Genomic DNA, 20,748 nt, shown 5'->3' with positions numbered 1-20,748 from the left:
CTGTCTGACACTTGTTCACGTGTTCACACAACCGCCCCCCAACCCCCCACCACACTTGTCTCCAATCCTTGGGCCACTGGGCTGGGTCCCCACACTGGGTCCCCCCAGCACCTCCCGTGCCAGACCAGGTGGGGGATGTGCGGCAGAGTCTTGGGGGGACACGCGGCAGAGTCTTGGGGGAAGGCATGCAGACGTCTCTGCAATGATTCAGAGCCTCACTTCTCCAAGGGTGGTACCCGGCCTAGCTGGCCGCGCGGGCCTCCCTGAGAACTTGTTAGAACCTCGGGGCCTACCTAAGGTTTTGTCCCTGCGGAGTCAGATTCTGTATTTTAGTGAGGCGCCCAGGAGATTCCTGTGTATATTAAACTTCGAGAAGCACTTTTCAGGCTTGGATCATGGCAGTTGAGAAGCCAAATCACCCAAGGGACGGCTGCTTTTTTCTTTTTCTTTTTTTTTTTTTTCTCCCCCTTCAATGTATTTCCAGGCCCTGAATCATTCTATTTAGGAGATAAGGCCTGGCCTCTGTTTTGTCTGAAAGCACCCCAGGTGATCCTGACCATCCGGGTTTGGCATCGCCATATAGAGTTTACCCGAACCTTCTGCTTTTACTCCCGAGAAGGAACATTCAAAGTCCAAACGATACAGAAAAGTCCCACCCTCACCCTTTCCGTGTGGCTTCCCCAGGGGGCCATCGAGACACTAGGGTTTCCCTGAGGTCTCTTGCTGGGTACATGTTGACAGTGCTTTTCAGCCCTACCCCACTTGGGAACACGCCGGACAACCAGGGCTTGCCCGGTTTTCGGGAGAATGACCAAGCTTGTGCTTCCAGCTGCAACGGTGGCCCTCTGTGATTTCTTGGCCTCACTGCTGCCAAATTCAACCTGATATTCCACCTCTCCAGCGAGATCCTGGGCTCTGGGTGCACAACCAGGGCCTCAGAAGCAGCAGCCCCTACTGAGGGCAAAGAGCATGGTTCTGTAAGCTTGCCTCCTCTCTCCATCCCTATTCATCCCAGACTACTTAAACTGCCTCTACCAGGGTCCAGTCTGTCTCAAGATGTTGCTATCTGGGGACAATGGGTACATAGGTGGCTGGGGCGCCTGGGTGGCTCAGTGGCTTAAAGCCTCTGCCTTCGGCTCAGGTCATGATCCCAGGGTCCTGGGATCGAGCCTCACATCGGGCTCTCTGCTCGGCAGGGAGCCTGCTTCCTCCTCTCTCTCTGCCTGCCTCTCTGCCTACTTGAGATCTCTGTCTGTCAAATAAATTAAAAAAAAAAAAAAACTTAAAAAAAATGTACATAGCTGGGAAGAGAATGGGTGGTACAGAGGTCACGGCCTCGATGTCTTCCTTTGAGAATGAGGTGGCTGTTTTAGATCAGTAATTTTTCACAGGGAAACACTCTTGTCTAACAAAGTTGGGCCTGGACTTCCCGTTGAGAAAACTGAATGAAGCAGAAAGGGCTCTCAGTGATCTGGGGGATGAGCTCTCCCCAGTTCCTGGGGGGAGTCTCTATGTTCCCAGGGTTCCCAAGAAGAAAGTTTGAGAACCAGCAGATAGCTAATCCCCAGTGTCACTCCTGGGGCTTAGTTTCTGTGAGGAAGATAAATGGGCCGCACTATTAAAAAAAAAAAAAAATCATGTCCTATTACTTCCAGATTACCCATCCCATTTGCCTCCTTTGTTAGCTTGGCCTGAAGCCATTCGCTACATGTCAAAACTTCCATTTTCTCTACTGTAAGTTCCTCAAGCACCATCATTTTGAGAAATAATTTGTATGAAGTGAATTTCAGAGAAACCTTTGAATCTTGTTTCCACTCTTGTTCCTTCTTTTTCCTGGAAATGAGAAGGATGTGGATTCACAGAAGAAAGGAATGGCCCAGCCAATCCAAACTCCAAGAGAAACAGATTTTGGTGGGAGGAATCACAGATCTTAGGGCCAAAAGGATGAAGAAATGAACAACTCCAGGATTCTGCCCGCCCAAGGATACAGTATCCATTCATGCCTCCCACATCTGTTGAGCGCTAGTTCTGCGGGGCCCCATGCCAGGTGCCTGTTACACAGTGTGACAAAGGCACAGGGTCAGTTCTCAGGAGACCCAGAGGCAGGGAGCTGGGCTGGCAACTGTGTCCTTCACAGCGGTGTTACAGTGTGGTAAGCAGGTAAGGACTATGCCAGGTCTTCGGGGCTTGAACAGAGGGATGAAGGTAAACTCCACAAGGACCGGAACCTTGTCTCTTACCTGCTGCTATCATTCCCAGAGCCTAGAACAGTGCCTGGCTGTGCTTTAGACAAATGCATGAGCAGCGCATGGATACTGCAGGGGGAAGGAGGTGGGGCATCCTAGCTGATCGTTTTGTTAAAGAGTCCTTGGAGGCCCTCTCAAATAAGTATGTGCCTTGTCCACCCTAGCCTTGGCTTTGAGAAGACTACATCTGAGTGGTCGAGGAAGAACATGCAGATGGCCAGAAAGTACAAAACACTTGCAAAGCAACTTCCTGCGAGTATAAATCAAGGGAGTTGAGTTTTACAGCTAATCCAGAATTCAAAGAACAGGGCTGTTGCCTGTGGGTCCTGCCGAGGGTGGCCTTGCTGGTGAGGGCGGTGGGGGGGGGGAGACACGACTCACACTGTATGTAGATTAGCCTCCCCTCTTGCTGAGGGTTGTGACAGAGGCCCCAAGACATTGTGTGGAGCCCCTCCTGGGCTGGGCATAGCTGGGCCCACGGGAGCCAGAGCAACACAGAGGGCCGAGAGAGGGAAGAACATGGGTTGGACACCGCTTAAACACTGGCTTCTTGCCATTCTGAGCCCCTCCCCAATCCTAGCCCCTTCCCTCAAGGCACTGATGGCGACGGTAATGACACAGTCAGGGGTGTGATCTGTTTCTCAAGTCCCCACCTCTGTGAAAACAGGGATCGAGTCAGTCTCGTTCACCCCAGTACCAAGGGCTGGGCTTGGGTGAACGGCCATATGGACAGGGGAACCGGTGTGTTGCTGGAGAAAGTGGGTTTGGACTCAGGTTTTGGAAGTGCGGGGGGCTGGGCAGGAGATGGGCGGGGACAAGGGGGAGGCAGGAGTCCGCGTCAATGCTTTAGGTCACCAGCTCACCTCCACGCTGCTCAGCCACTGCCGGACCGACAGGAACGACTGTCTGGCGGTGACATCGTACATGACGATGACGCCATCGGCCTTCCTGAAGAACTGCTGGGTGATGCAGCGGTACCTGTCACCGAGGGCCACATGTCAGGGGCTGCAAGGCATCCCGGCGGCCCCCTCGGTGGGCGGTGGAGGAGGCAGGGTTGGGTCAGGGGCGCTCCTCACCTCTCCTGTCCCGCCGTGTCCCACAGCTGCAGGGCCACGTATGAGCCATCAACGTGCATCATTTTCACCTGATAGTCGATGCCTGCAAGGCGGAGGGAGCCTATCACTTCCAGATCAGAGAACTATGCCCAGACTCCCCGAATGTCCAGAAGCCCATGAGGCCAGGGGTGACAAACCGCCCTGAGCAGGTGCCCCCCGCCCCCAGGGAGGGGATGTGGGGACCTGGACAGGGAGGTGCAGAAGCTGAGCTCTGGTCCTGTCTCTGCCACTGAGCAGCTGCGGGGTGTGGATCAAATCGCTTAACCTCTCTGAACTGTAGTTTCCTCGCTGCAATGTAATTCACACCCTCTTTAGGGACTCTTTAATAAGGCTCAAGTGAGATCCCATATGTAGAAACGATACACCAAGGTGAAGGTATTTGTTATTTTTCATGAATTTACTCCCTCATTGCAAAGATGAAGGAGGAAGAGACCATCCTCCTATTTCTTTCTCCTGCTACTCCCTAAAATCCTTTTCAAAGTTCCCATAACAAAGTTCAATTATTCCTGGGGGATGGATCATACTTTCAGACTTCCATCAGCCAAAGCAAAGGATAGGAGTGGTGGAGCCGTGGCAGGTAGAGGGAGGGTCAGAAGAGAAGTGGCAAGGGAGGGAGTCAAAAGCAGCATTCACCCCTGAGATGGGTTTTGAGCTCCTAATCTGAGCCCCTGGGCCAGTCAAAACCATCTCTCTGTGGCCTTGACCTTACCCAGAGTCCTGCACCAGAGAGATGAGGTCTGTACCCCACAGTGGCCCTCAGAGAAAAGGACTTTAATGCAGTTTCTCTAAGAACACATTCCTCTTTCCTACATCGTGTAAGAGTGTTCATAAATGTTTAGCACTTTTCAAAAAGTCTTGCTCCCTCATGGTATCTGATCTGGGTTCTAGAGGGCATCCCCTGCCACCTTCAAAAAGAGCCAGGGGGAAGGAGTTGGACCATCCTAACAGATTGCTGTGGAAGGCTCAGTAAGGGACAGCAATAGAAGCTTGGACACAGAAACAAAAGAGATGACAGAGAGGCAGTAAATAGGAAAGGGCATCCCAGCAACTGTCTCCAGGAAAAGCCGAGGGCACTAGGGGCCCAGGAGTGGCAAGAAGGTGGGAGGGAGAGTCGTCTACTTCTAGAATGTCAGACCTAAGTCCCTAAGCAGGGACTCTGATCACCCTTTGCTTCACAGGCATTATCGAGTTACAAGCCCAGCTCTGAGGCTCATTCTTTTTGCAACGGTGCCCTGTACCCAGGGACACCTGGCAGCCTCATTTCACCTAGAAAGCCCAAGGCTTAGTGCTCCCAACAAAACAGATTATGACTAGCTGTGTTGATTCTAGGAGGCTTGCCCAGTCTGTGCTCTGGGGGACTGAAGGAGCTGCCTCCTTTCCTTTCCTTTCCTTTCCTTTCCTTTCCTTTCCTTTCCTTTCCTTTCCTTTCCTTTCCTTTCCTTTCCTTCCCTTCCCTTCCCTTCCCTTCCCTTCCCTTCCCTTCCCTTCCCTTCCCTTCCCTTTCCTTTTCTCTTTTTAAAGATTTTATTTATTTGACAGAGAGAGACACAGCAAGAGAGGGAACACAAGCAGGGGGAGTGGCTTCCTGCCAAGCAGAGAGCCCGATGTGGGGCTCAAACCCAGAACCCTGGGATCATGACCTGAGCTGAAGGCAAACACTTAACGACTGAGTCACCCAGACACCCCTTTCTGATAACAACTCAGGAGAAAGTCAACCATTGTTGACATACCTTCAGGGTCTGATCTGAAAGCAGGTGATGGTCCAAAGCCCCCAGGACAGAGCCCTCTCCTGAACAGAAAGGCAGGCAGGTGGAGGGGCAGGTGGTGCCCCATGGGTCTTGGCTGTGGTCATGATCTTGCTCTATCTCACTGGCCAAATACTTTGCTGGAGGACAGGGAGCTTGTCTTACGGAGCAAAGTGGTTTCTGTGCCCTGGGGAGCTTGCTGGGACTCCCAGCTGGGTACATGATGTACTTGTCTCCGCAATTTCAGACAGAGAGGCCCAGGAAACTGAGAAGCCCAAGGGGGAGCCCGGGGGCGGTGGCAGGAGACACAAGGAGTCCGAGACCAACAGAACAGGCAACACACAATGACGTAGGACCAGAGAGCCTAGAATAAACTGCTCTCTAAGACCACAGGCAGTTCTAACATTTCAGGAGCTGGACAACCCACACTGTGTGTCCCTGTCTCAGTTTTGCCTTGACTCGCTATGCGACCTCGATGACATTATGTCATTTTGGGGTGTCTTCACTCCTCATCTGCAAATGAGGGATGATGGAGGGTATAGAGGACTAGATCAGAGGTTCATAATCTTGAAGTTCAGCTGTAGCACTCAAGAAACACATGGCAATGACGCCCAACTTGCAACCTGTCTGGTTCCTGAATGACAGTTAGACGTCAGGGGTCCCCATCACTGAGAACTGCGTTGTGTCTTGTCGGGGGATAGTGTGGGTTATAGCTGGGCTGATGGACTCCAAGACTGATGTTAACCCTTCTGGACAGGACAGGCTCGAGATATTATTTAGAGTAGGGGGATTTAGTGGTGGTGGTGGTGGGGTGCTGAAAGTTGTGGTAGAGAAAAACTCCAGGATTTCTCTGCAGAGATGCAGAGTGGGATAGAAAGGCTGGTGGCCAAAAAGGGCGGAGTGCATTCTGTTAGGAAAAAACTTCTGGAAGAAACCTCTTGGGCAGTGGCCTGTGACTGACGGCAGGGGGCTATGAACCAATGTAGGGCAGTGGAAGGAGCACAGGACTTCAGGGAGAAGAGTTTCCAGGAGGGTTAGCTTCTATTAATCAGTCCTGTCACGTACAAAATGAGCTCCAGCGTTCTACAGAAACCATCATTTGACATCTCCAGGACACCCACGGGGCTCAAGCACTTGCCTTTGAAGGAATCCACTGGTCCTAAAGTGGGGTGGGCAGGGACCTCAAATCACACTGCCATATTAGAGCATTTACATTGTGTTCAAGCCAAGAGTCCAGGAGGGATCGTGTCCATATGAGGGAGTGGGAAACCTGAAGTCCCCTTTGATGGGGCTGGAAAGATTTAGGGAACTGCTGAGTCTCTCTTAGGACTCTGTTTATGCTGGTGGGGTTGCTCTTGACAGGGGGTGGATGGCCGGAGCCCCAGGCTAGGGCGAGACAGCTCTGTCCCCCTAGAGCAGAATTCTGTGGCTCCTCTGTCTCTTTAAAGGGAGCATCTTTCTGGTGGCTGGTGTGACATCTGTTACTGACATGTGTACCAGAACAAGGCACGTTGTGTGGCAGGGAGACTAATTTCAGCTGCTGTTCCAGCATGTTCTGCGCAGTGTGATGAAGGGCATTCCTGATTTGGAATCTTTGATATTTTTCCCTCCCTAAATTGTAGGTGTTTCCATAATTGGTCTCCTGGGAAGTGCAAATTAGTCTGATTTTTCATTTTTCAGAGGCTTCCAGCACAGGGGTACAGGTTGGAAATGTAGCGGCCCCTGATTCCTTGATTTCATCTACGGGGGAGGTGCGCCGTGCGCGTCGCTCAGAGGGACACTCCTGAGGGCCGAGGGGCTGGCACCCATCCCATTTCCCACAAACCAGTGCTGGAGGGTTTGACTTGTGGGGGCCTCCCCCACGGAACACCCCCAGGAAGGTGAGTCCTCCTCCGGCAGCCATTGGTTCCTGCAGGACACTGGGCCACTCAAGGCCAGCAAGGCCAGACTTCTCCAGGCTTGGGTCATAGGCTCCCCTTCTTCCTGTTAGGGGCCTGATTCTTCATCTGGGGAGGGGGGGGTCTCAGTCTTTGGGTGGAATGAGACAGGAGGGAGGGGGGACAGGAGAATGTTCCCCAGATGTGATACCAATGGAGGAAAAGACCCAGCAGTAAGGATGGGATGCCTGAAGCATGTGGAAAGAGACCCTCCTCCAGGTGCAAATTTGGAAGGAAGGGAAAGAACAGGAGCCTCCCCAGGCAGGGTTCTGGAACAGGGGAAGCCTGTCTTATAGAGCCAGCCTGTCAGACAGCCGAAGGTCCAAGATGGTCTGAACAGAGAACCAGGCTTGGAAGCTGTCTTCGGTGACCTAGTTCGAATCTTCCAGGAGGAAAAACTCGAAGCACCCACGGGTAACATGTCCTCCTAAGGTCACACAGCTGATCAGTGGCAGAACCAAGATGAAAGTCCCAGGCTCCTTAAGTCCCACTGAACCTCAATAGCCTCCCCTGCCTATACCAACCCGTGCCCACCTCTCAGCATGGGCAAGTGTCCTTACTCCTCCCCAGGTGCTGAGCACACACAACTCCGTATGCTCAGGAGATACTGCGGAGTGGTACAGAAGGGGCCAGTGAGGGACCAATATCAGCACTGAATGAGCTGAGGGAATGTGACAAGCTCTCAATCTCTCTGGGCCTCAGTTTCCCCATCTGTCTACTGGGCTGATAACAGTACCTTCTTTCCCCTCGGGGTTGTGCAAAGACAGACTGAAGTGATGAATACAAAAGCCCCATGGTAAATATGCTTATCACATCAGTATGTTTTCAAATTCTGGAACAGCTGCCTTATCACTGTGGTTAAATGGTACATAGTAATCTCTCAGTGGATTTATTTTTGGCTTGAGTGATTCAAGCAAAAGGTAGAAGCTAAAAAGTCAGTACGCCCTTGGGTCTTGTCACATCTTCTAATGCAATGAGCAACTTTGGGTGAAGAGAGCAAAGGCCTCTATCGGAATAAAATATTACTCGAGTGTGGGAACACATTAAGCCAGAATCATCCATTAATAGCTAAGCCTAATGAGCTTCCACGATGAAATCCAGCTGTCACCCAGCAGGCCTGGGCCGCAGATGGGTAACATGTGCTGGTAAAAGGAGTCACCCAGGGCACTGTCCTCCACCGCACCCCTCCACACACACGCACACATATGTGCACACTTAGGGAGGGGCAGGGCAGGAAGCTGCTGGCCCACTGGGGAGGCAGGGGTTGTGGTGTTGGGGTACACAGTTCAGGAAAAGCATAAAGCCGTGCTGAAAATGGAGGAAAAAAATGATAAAAAAAAAAAAAAAAAAGATGGTCTTAGAGGTGCCTGGTGGGCTCAGTCGTCAAGCGTCTGCCTTCAGCTCAGGTCATGATCCAGGGTCCTGGGATCGAGCCCCGCATCATCGGGCTCCCTGCTCAGCGGGAAGCCTGCTTCTCCCTCTCCCACTCCCCCTTGCTTGTGTTCCCTCTCTCACTGTGTCTCTCTCTGTCAAATAAATAAATAAAATCTTTTTAAAAAAGAGATGAGCTCAGAGGGGAACGTGGGCCCAAAATCCACCTTTGCTGGCTGCAGTTCCCCTCAGGCTGGACGAAGGAAGTGTTCAGGGGCTCCACTCCGTGTGGAATGAGCTTAGCAGCTGGCACTGTGCAGGAGGAGGACTTGACCTTGCCCTTTCGGCCTCGCTGGGGAATAAGGCGGGTGAGGGCCCTGTACCAGCAAGGCCCCATGGCTACTCCCACCGGACCCCCAGTCCCTTCCTGGGCTCTCTTCTCCTTCCCCTTCCCAGAATGGCGCGAGAACTCACCCACAGTGGCTGCCAAGCCGGGGGCAAACCGGTCCTCACAGAACCTCCTCAGGAAGGACGTCTTCCCCACAGCGGAGTTGCCCACAAGCACAATTTTGAAGAGCCGGTCTGGGATGGAGGGGGAGGCTTCCTCCTGTGGATGGCAGACAGTCCGGCCAACTGCTGGCATGGCCACCAGCCCCACCTCCTGCTACGACCTGTCCTTCGACCAGTCCCTACAGTGTCCGGGGGAAGGCGGGGATCTGGCCTGTGGACCAGCACAAGGAAGGGCACTCCAGTATTGGGTACAAGGAGCTTTGGGCTCTAGGCATAAGGTCTCCTTCTAGTATCAGCAGGAGGGAAGAGAGACACTCATTCAAACATTTGTGGTCTGCCTACAGTCCTGCAGACCCTGGGCAGAAGTTATGGGGACGGGGAGCCAGGCCTGGGTGGCCGTGGATGGATGGAGGCAGCCACAGAAACAAATAATTCAACACAAGCTTCCAATTGCTCTAGGAGCGTGGGGGGAGGGGGGTCCAGGGTCCATGGCCGAAGCGCGGGTAGACACACTGCGAGCGGAGGCTTAAAGAGAAGGCAGAGATTCTCTGTGCAGGGGAAGGACAGGTGGGATGTCTGCAGGGGGAAGAGGAGAAAGAAGACATAGGTAAATCACGGGGCAGAGATGGCCCAGGCTAGGGGGGCCTTTATCTCTGCCCTATCACTGAAAGCCTGGGCTGAATGGAGCACGGTCTTGCTTGCCTCCCTGCACAGTGCTCCTCCTTCCGCCTCATCAGCTTCCAGTTAGGGCCCCGTCTGCCGGGGAAACAGGCTCTCCACTCAGTAGGTTGGGAAATCCACCAGGCTGGATCAGACCCCTGGGCGGAGCTTTCCAGATTCAACAGTCCCTGGGCTCTTTCTCCTTGCCCTAGTGGCCCGCAGGGCCTGGGAGCATGTCGGCCGGTGAGTTAGTCTGGGACCCTAAAGCCCAGTGGGGAACGGACTTGTGCTAGGACAGCCGGAGCCGCAGAGCAACCAGAGTCCTCTTGCCCGCAGGATCGCTCCTTCCCCTGACTGCTTGTTGGCTCGCCCAAATCCTGCCTCCAGGCCCAGCCCAGCCCTGCCTGGCCAAATGAGGAAGCTCTTCTGGATCTATTTAAAAGCGGATTTGGGGGAATTAGCTCCTCTAGTTCAGCAAATACTATAATGGAGTGGCGGCAGATATTTGCAGTACTTGAGCCTTGGAGAAAAGCCATTAACAGCCTTTTGGGGAGAAATCAATTCCACACAGTACTTAAGAGGGAATTCAAGGTCAATTACAGGGGTTTAATCTGAACTTAAAAAAAAAGACCAAAAAACGGGCACCTGGGTGGCTCCGTGGGTTAAGCCTTTGTCTTCGGCTCAGGTCATGATCTTGAGGTCCTGGGATCGAGCCCCACATGGGGCTCTCTGCTCGGCAGGGAGCCTGCTTCCCCCTCTCTCTCTGCCTGCCTCTCTGCCTACTTGTGATCTCTGTCTATCAAATGAATAAATAAAATCTTTAAAAAAAAAAAAACCCACACTCGTAAACTATACCCTCTACCCCATTTTTTACATTCTTTTAATGCATAAGGGCATCGACTCTGCGGGTCCCTGCTCAGCCTCAAGCCTCCTGTTGTCATTTGTGTGACTAAATCTCAGGGCAGCAATCTGTGTATCCCTAGGCCTGTCACCAGAGGGAGAATTGAAGCCCAGAGCAGGAGGAGATGGTTCTGGCTGCAGAGGCTGTGTCAGCCCTGTTCTAGAAGGAGCAGGGGGTTTTGTAGGCCAGAGGAGATCAACACCCTGATGGTCCAGCTCTGGGCAGGCCCCACCCCCCAGGCACTGTGAACTCCAACTCATGTCCACTCATAGGCCCTGTGTCCCCTCTGGGGGACAATCCTCAGCGTCATAACCAGATTGGGGGGAGGGCGCTGGAATAAGATCTGTTCTCATTCTCTGTCCTGCCACTTTTAAAAGAAGTAATAATAAGCTTTAAAAAAATAAAAGTAACACATGGCAATTTTTTAAAATTAGGAGAAACAGAAAAGTACAGAAGAAACTAATAGTTACTCATAGTCTGTCTCGCCACCCAGAAGTGGGCACTATTCATATTTCGATGCATTTCTTCCAGGCTTTTTTCTATGTGGATGAATGAATATATGTTTTATTTAAAGCGATTTGAAATATTATACACAATTTTACTTTCTCATATATTATTAAATTATTAATATGTCTCCAAGTCAGAAAAGTTTCTTGAAAATGTGATTTTATATTTTTTAGATTTTATTTATTTATTAGAGAGAGAGAGTGTGTCCCTGTGCACACACGAGTGGAGGGGCAGAGGACAGAGGACAAGCAGATCGCCCACTGAGCACAGAACTGGACACGGGGCTCCATCCCAGGACCCTGGAATCATGACATGAGCTAAAGGCAGATACTTAACCGACTGAGCCACCCAGGTGCCCCTTGAAAATGTGATTTTTAACAGTGCTATAATATTCTATTGAATTTTTTCAAGTATTTGCTAATATACATGACCATTTTTGAGTTAAATTTTTGTCTGAACTTGGTTATTAGGAAAGATTGCTAGGAGTAGAAGTGCTGGTTTAAAGGATGTGGAATTTCTAAGTTCTCAATTCTTATTATCAGTCTACTGTCCAGAAAGGCTATACCAATTGATGCCCCGCAGCCTTGCAGGGGAGTGCCAGCCTCACAGAGCTCTTGCAAAGGGCAGACCCTCTGGGGAAGCTGCCCCGTGATTCTCTGAGAGCACACTTCCCGTCTGCGGCAGCTCCTGTCCTGGGCTAGTTGGTAGCACACGTGATCGAGTCAGCACCCATGTGAGAGCACAGGGCGAAGAGGCTGTGCTCCTGTCCCTGGGGGACCGGACCAGACCTCACTCCTCTGGGCTTCTACTTTCCCATCTGCCACAGGGGAAGACACTGCTGATACACCCCATCTGCTCATGTGGCCCAGCACCCCTGGAGGCTTCGTTCTCCGTTCACCCTATCTCTTACTGACCTCTCGACACTTTTACATTTGGGAGCAGAGCTTGGGTATTTAAAATCCCAGTGGGTCCCCTGCCCGCACGTGTAGGTCTGTGTGAAGGGAACGTGGAAGGGCGTGGAGGAGGGAGAGGTTGCTACCCATCACTGGTGCCATCCAGCTCTTACTCGTCCCCTGGCCCAGGGTCCTTTGGAGAAAGGATATGTAGGCATTTTAATCCAGGCCCAGGAATGGCAACTGGCGCCAAGAAGTCCCCGCAGTGGTTGGAAAGGAGTCCCGGTACACATGCCCCAGTAGGACAAGTTCTTGCCACATGAGTTGTTTGGAAATGCCCAAACACCCATTTGGGCCACCTGTGTACAGGGAGGAGTCTCCTTCACACTGTCATGGGTGTTTCTGTAGACTTTCAGAGCGCCCAGTGGGAGGTGAGGAACTGGAGGGGTCTATACCTGGGCCTGGGTCACAAACAAGGTGGGGAACATCATCACCATGAACCAGAAGAAGATGGTTACTATGGCCTCCTTCTCCCACAACACTGAGCAGGAAGCCCTGGTGGGGAGTGCAGGCGGGATGAGGGACAGGAGGAGCACCCTCTAGGGAGGAATAGGCAGGGCATTTGGGAATGAAAGGATCGTTAGCCAGTTGGGATGACGACGTAAGCTTTACAGAGCAATGATTGGCCTTGCTGAGAACAGTTACAAAATATAGGAAGATTTATAATTTTTAAAGCATGTGATATGTTATGCTAAGAGCCAGGCAAGGTGTCTGTCTAAACTAGTCACCCAATAAATGCTTCTGATCCGAATCAGAAAAAGAGAACACAAGGGCAAACAACAGAAGTTATAAAGAGAATTTACTAGGGCCCCTGAGCCTCCCTGGTGACACTCAGTTCCACAGGGCAAGCTGGTATCTGATGGAGGCAAATAGGGTGATTCATAAGACCAGCCACATCTGACTTCCTGAGCTGCCTTTGAGGCTCTTGAGTTCAAATGCAGGGGACAGGCATAAAAGTGACATCAAGAAACCAACATAGGATGCGTCTTTACCTTAGACAAGGCTTCTTTTCCAACAGGCTGCCTTCGGGGAGATGTAGGCATGGGTTCCAAGGGTCTGGCCTGCTGGCTTTGTGCTTCCACCCTCTGCTGGGAGACCTCCTCCTCTTTTGAGCATTTGCTCAATGGCTGCTCAAAGCTACCATCCAGGAGCTGGGGCAGGGGGTCTTCTTCAATGGAAATGATTCTGCGGAGTGCCCGGGGGAGCGGACCCTCAGCCCCTGGCTCCTCTTCTGGAAGGGGATATCCACCCAGGCCAAGGGAGCTTCTCCTCCTTGGGAGGCCAAACACATCTTCTTCCTCCTCTGACTGGCTATTACGGGGTAAGGAAGAAAGAGAAATGGGGAGAGTATCATAAAATATGTGCATATGGAAACTAGAGAGATGTCTAATAGCTCTGTGATAAACAACTAACAGAAAAGCATCACACCTTGAGGGTGGAAAGCTCCAGGGAAGGAAATAAAAACAGACTCTGCATTCTCTAGCTCATTCACCCAACACACTTCTGAAAGTGTTTAATGAATACGAAGGTGATAAGGTGGTGGTGATGATAATGATGGACGTGGTGGTGATGATAAGGAAGGTGGTGGTGATGATGATGAGGAATGTGGTGGTGATGATGATGATAGAGAGGGTGATGATGAGGAAGACGGTGGTGATGATGATGATGAAGATGGTGGTGATGATGATGATGGAGGTGGTGGTGATGAGGAAGGTGGTGGTGATGATGATAGAGAGGGTGATGATGAGGAAGGCGGTGGTGATGATGATGATGGAAGTGGTGATGTTGATGATGAAGATGGTGGTGATGATGGTGATGGAGGTGGTGGTGATGAGGAAGGTGGTGATGATGATGATGATAGAGAGGGTGATGATGAGGAAGGTGGTGGTGATGATGAGGAAGGTGGTGGTGATGATGATGATGAAGGTGGTGGTGATGATAATGATGGAGGTGGTGGTGATGAGGAAGGTGGTGGTGATGATGATGATGGGGGGGATGATGAGGAAGGTGGTGTTGATGATTACGACCAGGTATTTCGCTAATGACAGAGTCGAGCACAGATGGACAGAGTCCTGTCCTCACGGAATGCTCAGCTCAGTGGGGGGGCTGAAGCAGTAATGGCACAACTAAATACACTGCAACAAGCTGTGATAAGTGCCACAAAGGAGCAGTAAAGGATGTGACAAAAGGAGTATAAAAAATCTGGAAATAAAGCATCTTCAATTAACAATCAGGTGGCCTTGGCTGTGGTCCCAATACCAGCCCTTACTGACTATGCCACTAGGGAAAACACTTCAACTCTTCCAAGCTTCAATTTCCTCACAATAAAATGTGGCTCCTGTGGCCTGCCTACGTCACTCATAAGACATTGCACAAAAACAGATGTGTTCAAAGAACAGCCCTCAGCTAAGTGAGTGAGGGGGACTGCTGGTCCGGGAAGAGCTCAGAAGCAGCTGCCCATTTGTGAATGGGCGAAGAAGCCAGGCTGGGTACCTCTACCTGCCTTTCTTACCTTCCTCTTTCAATGTCCCTGCCGCAGGGTCAGTGTCAGGAGTAAGTGACCTCGGAGGCCTATGTGCATATTTGCTTCCAGAAGCATCTGACCATTAAGAACGAGGAAAAGCAGAAGGAGGTGGAGGGAACTGGGTAACCAGATGTGAGTCAATGCTCAGGCTGTATTTTCAGAAGGTTTTCAGGGCAAAAGCCTTGTAGCCCTTCCTGGCACAGGAGTTCAGGTCTCTGGAGACAATTAAAGCTGAGAAAGGTTTTAAATGTAACTCGAGTTCCCAACGGAAACACGCAGGCACACACACATGCAAGGATTAGAAAGGAGAACAGAAAGCAAATCAGGTGAGGAGGTGACAGGGCCAAAGGAGACAGAAAGGAGGTGAAGGTCACAGAATATGCAGAACAGGAGGCTCCCCTCATTTTGGCCCCTGGCTTAGACTGTTTACTCTTCCTAAGGAGCAGTAATAGGAAGGGAAAAGAAAAAAAACTGCATGTATCATTGTTCTGAAGTTAAGTGCAACTCTGAAAGATAAATTAAGATAGAGTGCTCACAAAAATGGTGACTTAATTTGGGTCCCTTGATACAAAATAAAGAATTCTGTAGCAATTCAGGGACCTTCCCACTTATTTATAAAAATCATGGTTTTTAATAGAAGCTGACTGTCTTCTTCCCAACACATTTCTTCTACAGTCTAACAAGCCTACGGACTGCTTATCCCCTGCAGACACAATTAGTATTCCAACAACTTCCACTCCGCGTACACACACGAGTGCATGTGTGCGTGCCCAAGCAGACAAGAGTGCACATACACACATACCATGTTTCTCGAAAGGCCTTGCAAACAGAAAAAAGAAACGGCCACTGAAACAGCCCTAAAATGAAGCATTTCTTGGAAAAAGCTTTGGATTTGGGAAATTCTCAAACACCGTTGACATCCCCTAGGACCCTTAGATCAGCACAACAGCATTTATTTTTGGTTTTGCCACCAAGTGCTACATATGAGCAGCAGAGAGCAGTGGCCTCTGCCAAAGTCTGTTCTGGAATCCAGGGTGCACGATTTGTAACCTACTTGCTTCTTGTCTGTTTCCTTTCCTCCACCCGAAGCTCTACAAAACCTAGGGTCTCTTTTGCTCACCACTGTATGCCTTGCATGTAGCATAATATCTTGCACATAGTAGGCACTCAATAATGGATGTTGATGGCAGAACTCATGTTTAATTTACTTTTGGAGACTTCACAGAATTCAAAGAATGTCTGGTACAGATTAAGCCATCAGTGAATGTTTGTTGAATGAATATTTTCTGTGCAGAGCAAGCAACAGGCCAACCATTACTGCAGAAAACTGGATCCCAAATTGTATCCTTCTGTTGAGGATACAATTTTTTTTTAGGATAGATTTTATTTTTAAGGTTGATTTTATTTATTTATTTATTTATTTGAGAGCGAGAGAAAGCAGTGGAAAAAGCAGAGTGAGAGGGATAAGCGGAGTGTGGAACCTGACACAGGGCTCGATCTCAGGACCCCAGGATCATGACCTAAACTGAAATCAAGAGTTGGATGTTCAACCAACTGAGCCACCCAGGCCCCCCTCTTTAGAGAAAGAATTCAGGATGATTGCTTCCAAAGACTTGACCAATGAGCCCATTGACATCTTCAGGGTCACTTTCCTTCCTTCCTCGTATTGTGTATTTCATGCCTACTGTCCTCAGGGTCTCCTGGATGAGCAAATTCATGCTCTTTCTCCCTGGCTTTGATACTTAGGGGTCTGGTTGCCTTTACCTTTCTGTGGCCACCTATGTGGATGGAACACATGCTAAAAAAGAAGGGACGGTGGAAGACTTGGCTCGTCTCTTTTAGGGACAATGAGCCACCCCCCTGGGGATTCAAACTCGATTACTGTGCTGTCTAATCACAACAAAAATTGTCATCTTTGAGATAATTAAATGTGAAGCCTTGAGGGGGATCTGCCAAATACAGGCCCCATTCCTGTTTGGAAAGGAGCTCAGTTTGCAGGGGTGGGGGGCCTTCCCACAATTCAGTTATGCTTCAGAGCCAGTCATGTCCCTGAAAAACCAGCTGCATCCATTCTGCCCAGCAGAGTCTCTTGCAGCCACGCTCCATTCCCCCCACCCCCTTACCCCCCTCCAACCACGTTCGTCCTGCCTGTCTCTCTCCTCTGCTGATCTACGGCACCTCCTCGGTTCCCATCTGCAAACACACACAAGAAGATGATGTCCTGTCCCAGGGGCCCGCCCTGCACAGTTCTCCTTCCACCTGGATGTCAGAATAAGAGGGAATGTGCCCTCTGAGACTTGAAGGGAATGAGTGCAACTGACTCTGGGCTTCCCCACCTTGGGCCACTTCCTGAGAGCTCCTGGACTCAGAGCCCAGTGAGAGCAAGACCAAGGAACACATGATGACTTACCTCCTCAGAATCCCTCTGCCATCCATGTATTTGCCTATCACAGAGCCAGATCTCTGTTTCCAGTTCGCCTTGGAAGCAGCTGTGTTTGCCTTGGCTGCCTTATCTTTCTGTAGAAACACAAAATGCCCTCAGACCCGCGCCTGCTGATCTCTCCCAATGTTTGAGCAGAGAGGGCTTCACTTTCCCACCTCAAAGCTCAGGCTCGAAACCAAATTCTGAAGCAAGAAGCAATGTTTCATCTCCCTGTTAGCATTATCTTACTCTTTCCTTTTGCTATTGTTTCTCATCAGGATCCCTCCATCTCCCACCCAATAATCCAATAGAACAAATCAATGCACAGTTTAGAGCTTGGGGTCCACCTTGTGACCCTTCATACCAGCACTGATGATTTGCAAGATGACAGGAAGAGATTACGTGGAATGCATTGGAAAGTATGTAGGGGTAGAAAAGATGGTGCATCTTTAAATCCCACTCATTTGTGTGGCTCCCACTTCTCTTTATTTCCAAAGCCCCAGAAATGAGAAAGGGACCAGCTCAGAAGATCAATTAGCCCGGTGCCCTGCGGCGGGTGGGGGCTTACAACCCAGCTCACAGCACTCCCCGGCAGGTGTCTTCCGGGAAATGAGGGGGAGTTAGATCATAGGCAGAATCTCTGGCTAACCAGCCTTCCCCATGATTCCCAATGATTCTTAATGAGAGAAGGAGGGGCTGCCGTGCTCCCGGGGCCCCTGAAGTCACGGCTATAATGATTCCAAATTAATCTTTAATTATTATTCAGCATGCACATGATGTTATCCCTCTTTCTTCTATTCCCCACTAGGGTTCTTAATTCCATTTCCTTTTCAAAGCAAAATGAGTTTGGCAGGTGAAGGGAAGTGAGGTTAAAGGATTAGGGTGACCTTTGGTTGGACGTTTTCAAATAAATTCAGTGTTACTTCTAAAACAATTATAACCATTATCATCATCAAACAAACATGTGTAGGCTGAAGCCTCGCTCTGACAGTACACGGAGGTGGGCGGTAGAGAAGTTTCCTGCCAGTCAGGGACAGGAAAAAAGTGGGGGTAGAACTCTTCCACACACCCCCCCACCCCCTCAGGGATTTGTAGTTGTAAAACAGCTGCCTTATGCTGACCACTGTCCAGCCCAGGGCTCAGAGCCTATGATCCTCCTCTTTCCAAGAGTTTTTCTCAAAAATCCCTATAATCTAGAAAAAGAGGATAGGAATTCCCTTTCCTTGTGTGAGAGCAGGGGGTATGTTTGGAGAGGCTAAGCACTTGCCCCGGGACACAGGAGAAATTCACAAGGTACTAGATCCTGATGATTAGGAAATCGCATTGGTGAATCCTACCCCCTTTCCCCATCCCTTCGAGCATCCAGTGGTTCCTGTCTAAAGGGGAAGATGAATAGAATATGGCAGCCTGGATTTTGTTTAGTGTGGCTCCACGTAAAGACCTGTAAGTCAGCAGAGGATTCTCCGCTCTCTGAGAGAGTATGTAAGTGCAGCATTCAGGCACGGAGGAACAGGGGTCCCCACAGAGTAAAAATGTATACTTAGATTCAACTATGTTAATAGCGAAATATACATTTTTAATTTGTTCTATGATGGTGTAAAAATGCAACATTTTTCATCAAGAGATTACAAATGTTAATGAAGAAAAAAACCCAAAAACGTGTGAGCATTTTGGTTAAAAGGGATTGCGGTATTTTGACTGCCATCTCCTCGATAACATCTACCATGTCCATGTCCACGTGATCTGCGACCTTCCCAAACATTTTAGTCTCTATACTCCAAGAGGAAAGTGCATTACTTCATGGAAATTTCACACACTGCTACTCAGAAGGCCACTCTGTGTTTTTATTATTCTCAAAAAAACCACAAAAAACAAAAAACAAACTATGCCATCGTCTGCTCCCCCAGAAGGGAGGAGCCAGACATCAAGACACTCTTGGGCCGGTCCCAGCATGGGCTCTGGGTGCCAGGGGACCCAAATCTTGTCCGGAAAAGGAGCACAGGGCAGTTACCTGAAAACGTATGTCCTGTTCATCCCGAAGATGTTTGTTTCTTTCCCTGCAAATGGAAAAGGGGAATCTCTTTAGACATGGTGTTTGGGGTTGGTAGATCCAATAGCTGCCGGTTTGCCAGGGAGGAGGGTGCGGAGAAGAACTTGACATGGAAGGCACAGGGAACGTGTGGAATCTCTTTCCTTAGGGACAGTGACAACGGGTAGTTTGTGTAGCCGTCAGCTGAAAGCAGGGGGACAGACAAGATGACTTTGTAACACCCATAGCCCCTCAGGATGCTACCACTAAGGAAAGCCTCCCCCAGAGGGCAACCAGAAGTTCTAGGTGCACCTGTGAGCTTGCTATTGGGGGCACCCTCTCTCTGAGCTTACTATTGGGGGCACCCTCTCTCCGAACTGTTCATTTCATGCAATCATGCAGTCACTCAACAAACGTTTCCTGAGCACCCTCTCCAAGCGGAGCACAGCTCTAGCTATCAAGGTTACAAACAATGAATAGAAGAAGGACTTCCTATTTTCAGGGCATCTTATTTTAGTGCTGGGGTCACTGCTATTGAGAAAGATAAAGCAAAGACATGGAAAAAAGAGTGTTAGAGGGCACAGTGGTAGCTCTGTAGGGCGGTCATAGAGGGCACATCTGAGCAAAGACTGGCAAGAGAGGGGACCTGTGATGATATTTGAGGGAAGAGTGTTACAGGCAGAGGAGACAGCAAGGGCAAAGCCTGGAGTCAGGCTCTCCTGGACGTGTGTGAAGAACAGAAGTGAGGGCATCAGAATGCTCAGAGGAGAGCCATTAGGACATGAGAGCAGAGAAAGTCAGGGAGGAAGTACAGCCCTGACCATTTGTGGTCTTGTGGACCATTGTAGGAACTTGGGATTTTACTCCAAAAGAGATATGAAGCCATGGGGGGATGGGGAGTGGCAGGAAAGTGACCTGATCTCACTCAAGTTTTATAAGGAGCCCTACAGTCTAGATGCTGTGTTCCCAAGCACGTGTTCCTGAGTGTCCTCAAGTTGTTTCCACTCATCCCTTCCTTACCCCGTCACATCCCTCCCCATTGTCCCAATGCCACCCCCTTGTTCCCCCCAATCTCCGGCTCCACATTTCCACTATGCCTTTCCCTGGCATTATCTCGCTATTGACTCCGTTTCCCCACTGCTCTGTCACTACCTGGTGATATCACTGTGGAGGAAAACTGCCACATCTGGGCTGCCACCAGCTGCAGAATCTAAGCTTGTAAAACATGCGGCAGCATGGAAAGGCTTCAGGCATGTGAATCTGCACCAATGCTAGCCTCCATCAAAAAGAACCATGTGTACAGAGCTACCTTGTTATTCTCCTCTGCTTGTTCGCTTGAATCTGTTCTTTTCTTTTGAGTACAATAGAAAAAAGGAAAAAATATCTCAAAAACTTGTCCTTGTACATCTTGTTCTCTTCTTTCCACTAAAGCCTCCCTAAGAATCAAGACCTGCTCTCAAATGGATTAGAACTTGGCCACATCCCATTGAGTTCCAAGCACTTTCTCATTTGGTGGCGTCCCAGATGCCAGACATGGTAACCTCACTTGGCTTTCCAATAAAACAAAGTAAAAACTGGCATGCCTGGGTGCAGCAGTCCGGCAAGCATCTGACCCTTGATTTTGGCTCAGGTCACGATCTCAGGGTCCTGAGATGCAGCCCCGCATCAGGCTCTGTGCTCAGCGCAGAGTCTGCTTGGAATTCTCTCCCTTCCCCTGCCCCTCCCCCTACTTGCTCTCTAATAAAGAAATATGAGACTGGACGCCTGAGTGGCTCAGTTGGTTAAGCAGCTGCCTTCGGCTCAGGTCATGATCCCCAGCGTCCTGGGA

General features: G+C 50.1%; 1 protein-coding gene across 1 annotated transcript in view; it reads right to left on the bottom strand.

Annotated features, from left to right (window-relative positions):
• CRACR2A (calcium release activated channel regulator 2A) overlaps nucleotides 1-20,748 on the bottom strand; it is a 102,319-nt gene that overhangs the window by 9,402 nt on the left and 72,169 nt on the right. The window contains exons 10-15 of the mRNA XM_044226772.1: nucleotides 18,903-18,948; nucleotides 16,880-16,986; nucleotides 12,938-13,256; nucleotides 8,889-9,021; nucleotides 3,323-3,404; nucleotides 3,110-3,224 (exon numbers count right to left, since the gene is read on the bottom strand). Of these exons, the coding sequence (XP_044082707.1) occupies nucleotides 3,110-3,224; nucleotides 3,323-3,404; nucleotides 8,889-9,021; nucleotides 12,938-13,256; nucleotides 16,880-16,986; nucleotides 18,903-18,948 (802 nt within the window). The remainder of the gene's footprint in view (nucleotides 1-3,109; nucleotides 3,225-3,322; nucleotides 3,405-8,888; nucleotides 9,022-12,937; nucleotides 13,257-16,879; nucleotides 16,987-18,902; nucleotides 18,949-20,748) is intronic.

Source organism: Neovison vison, chromosome 12, assembly GCF_020171115.1.
Source record: "Neovison vison isolate M4711 chromosome 12, ASM_NN_V1, whole genome shotgun sequence".
NCBI lineage: Eukaryota > Metazoa > Chordata > Mammalia > Carnivora > Mustelidae > Neogale > Neogale vison.
The sequence above is the reverse complement of the archived record's forward strand: the minus strand, read 5'-3'. Positions and strand labels throughout refer to the sequence as shown.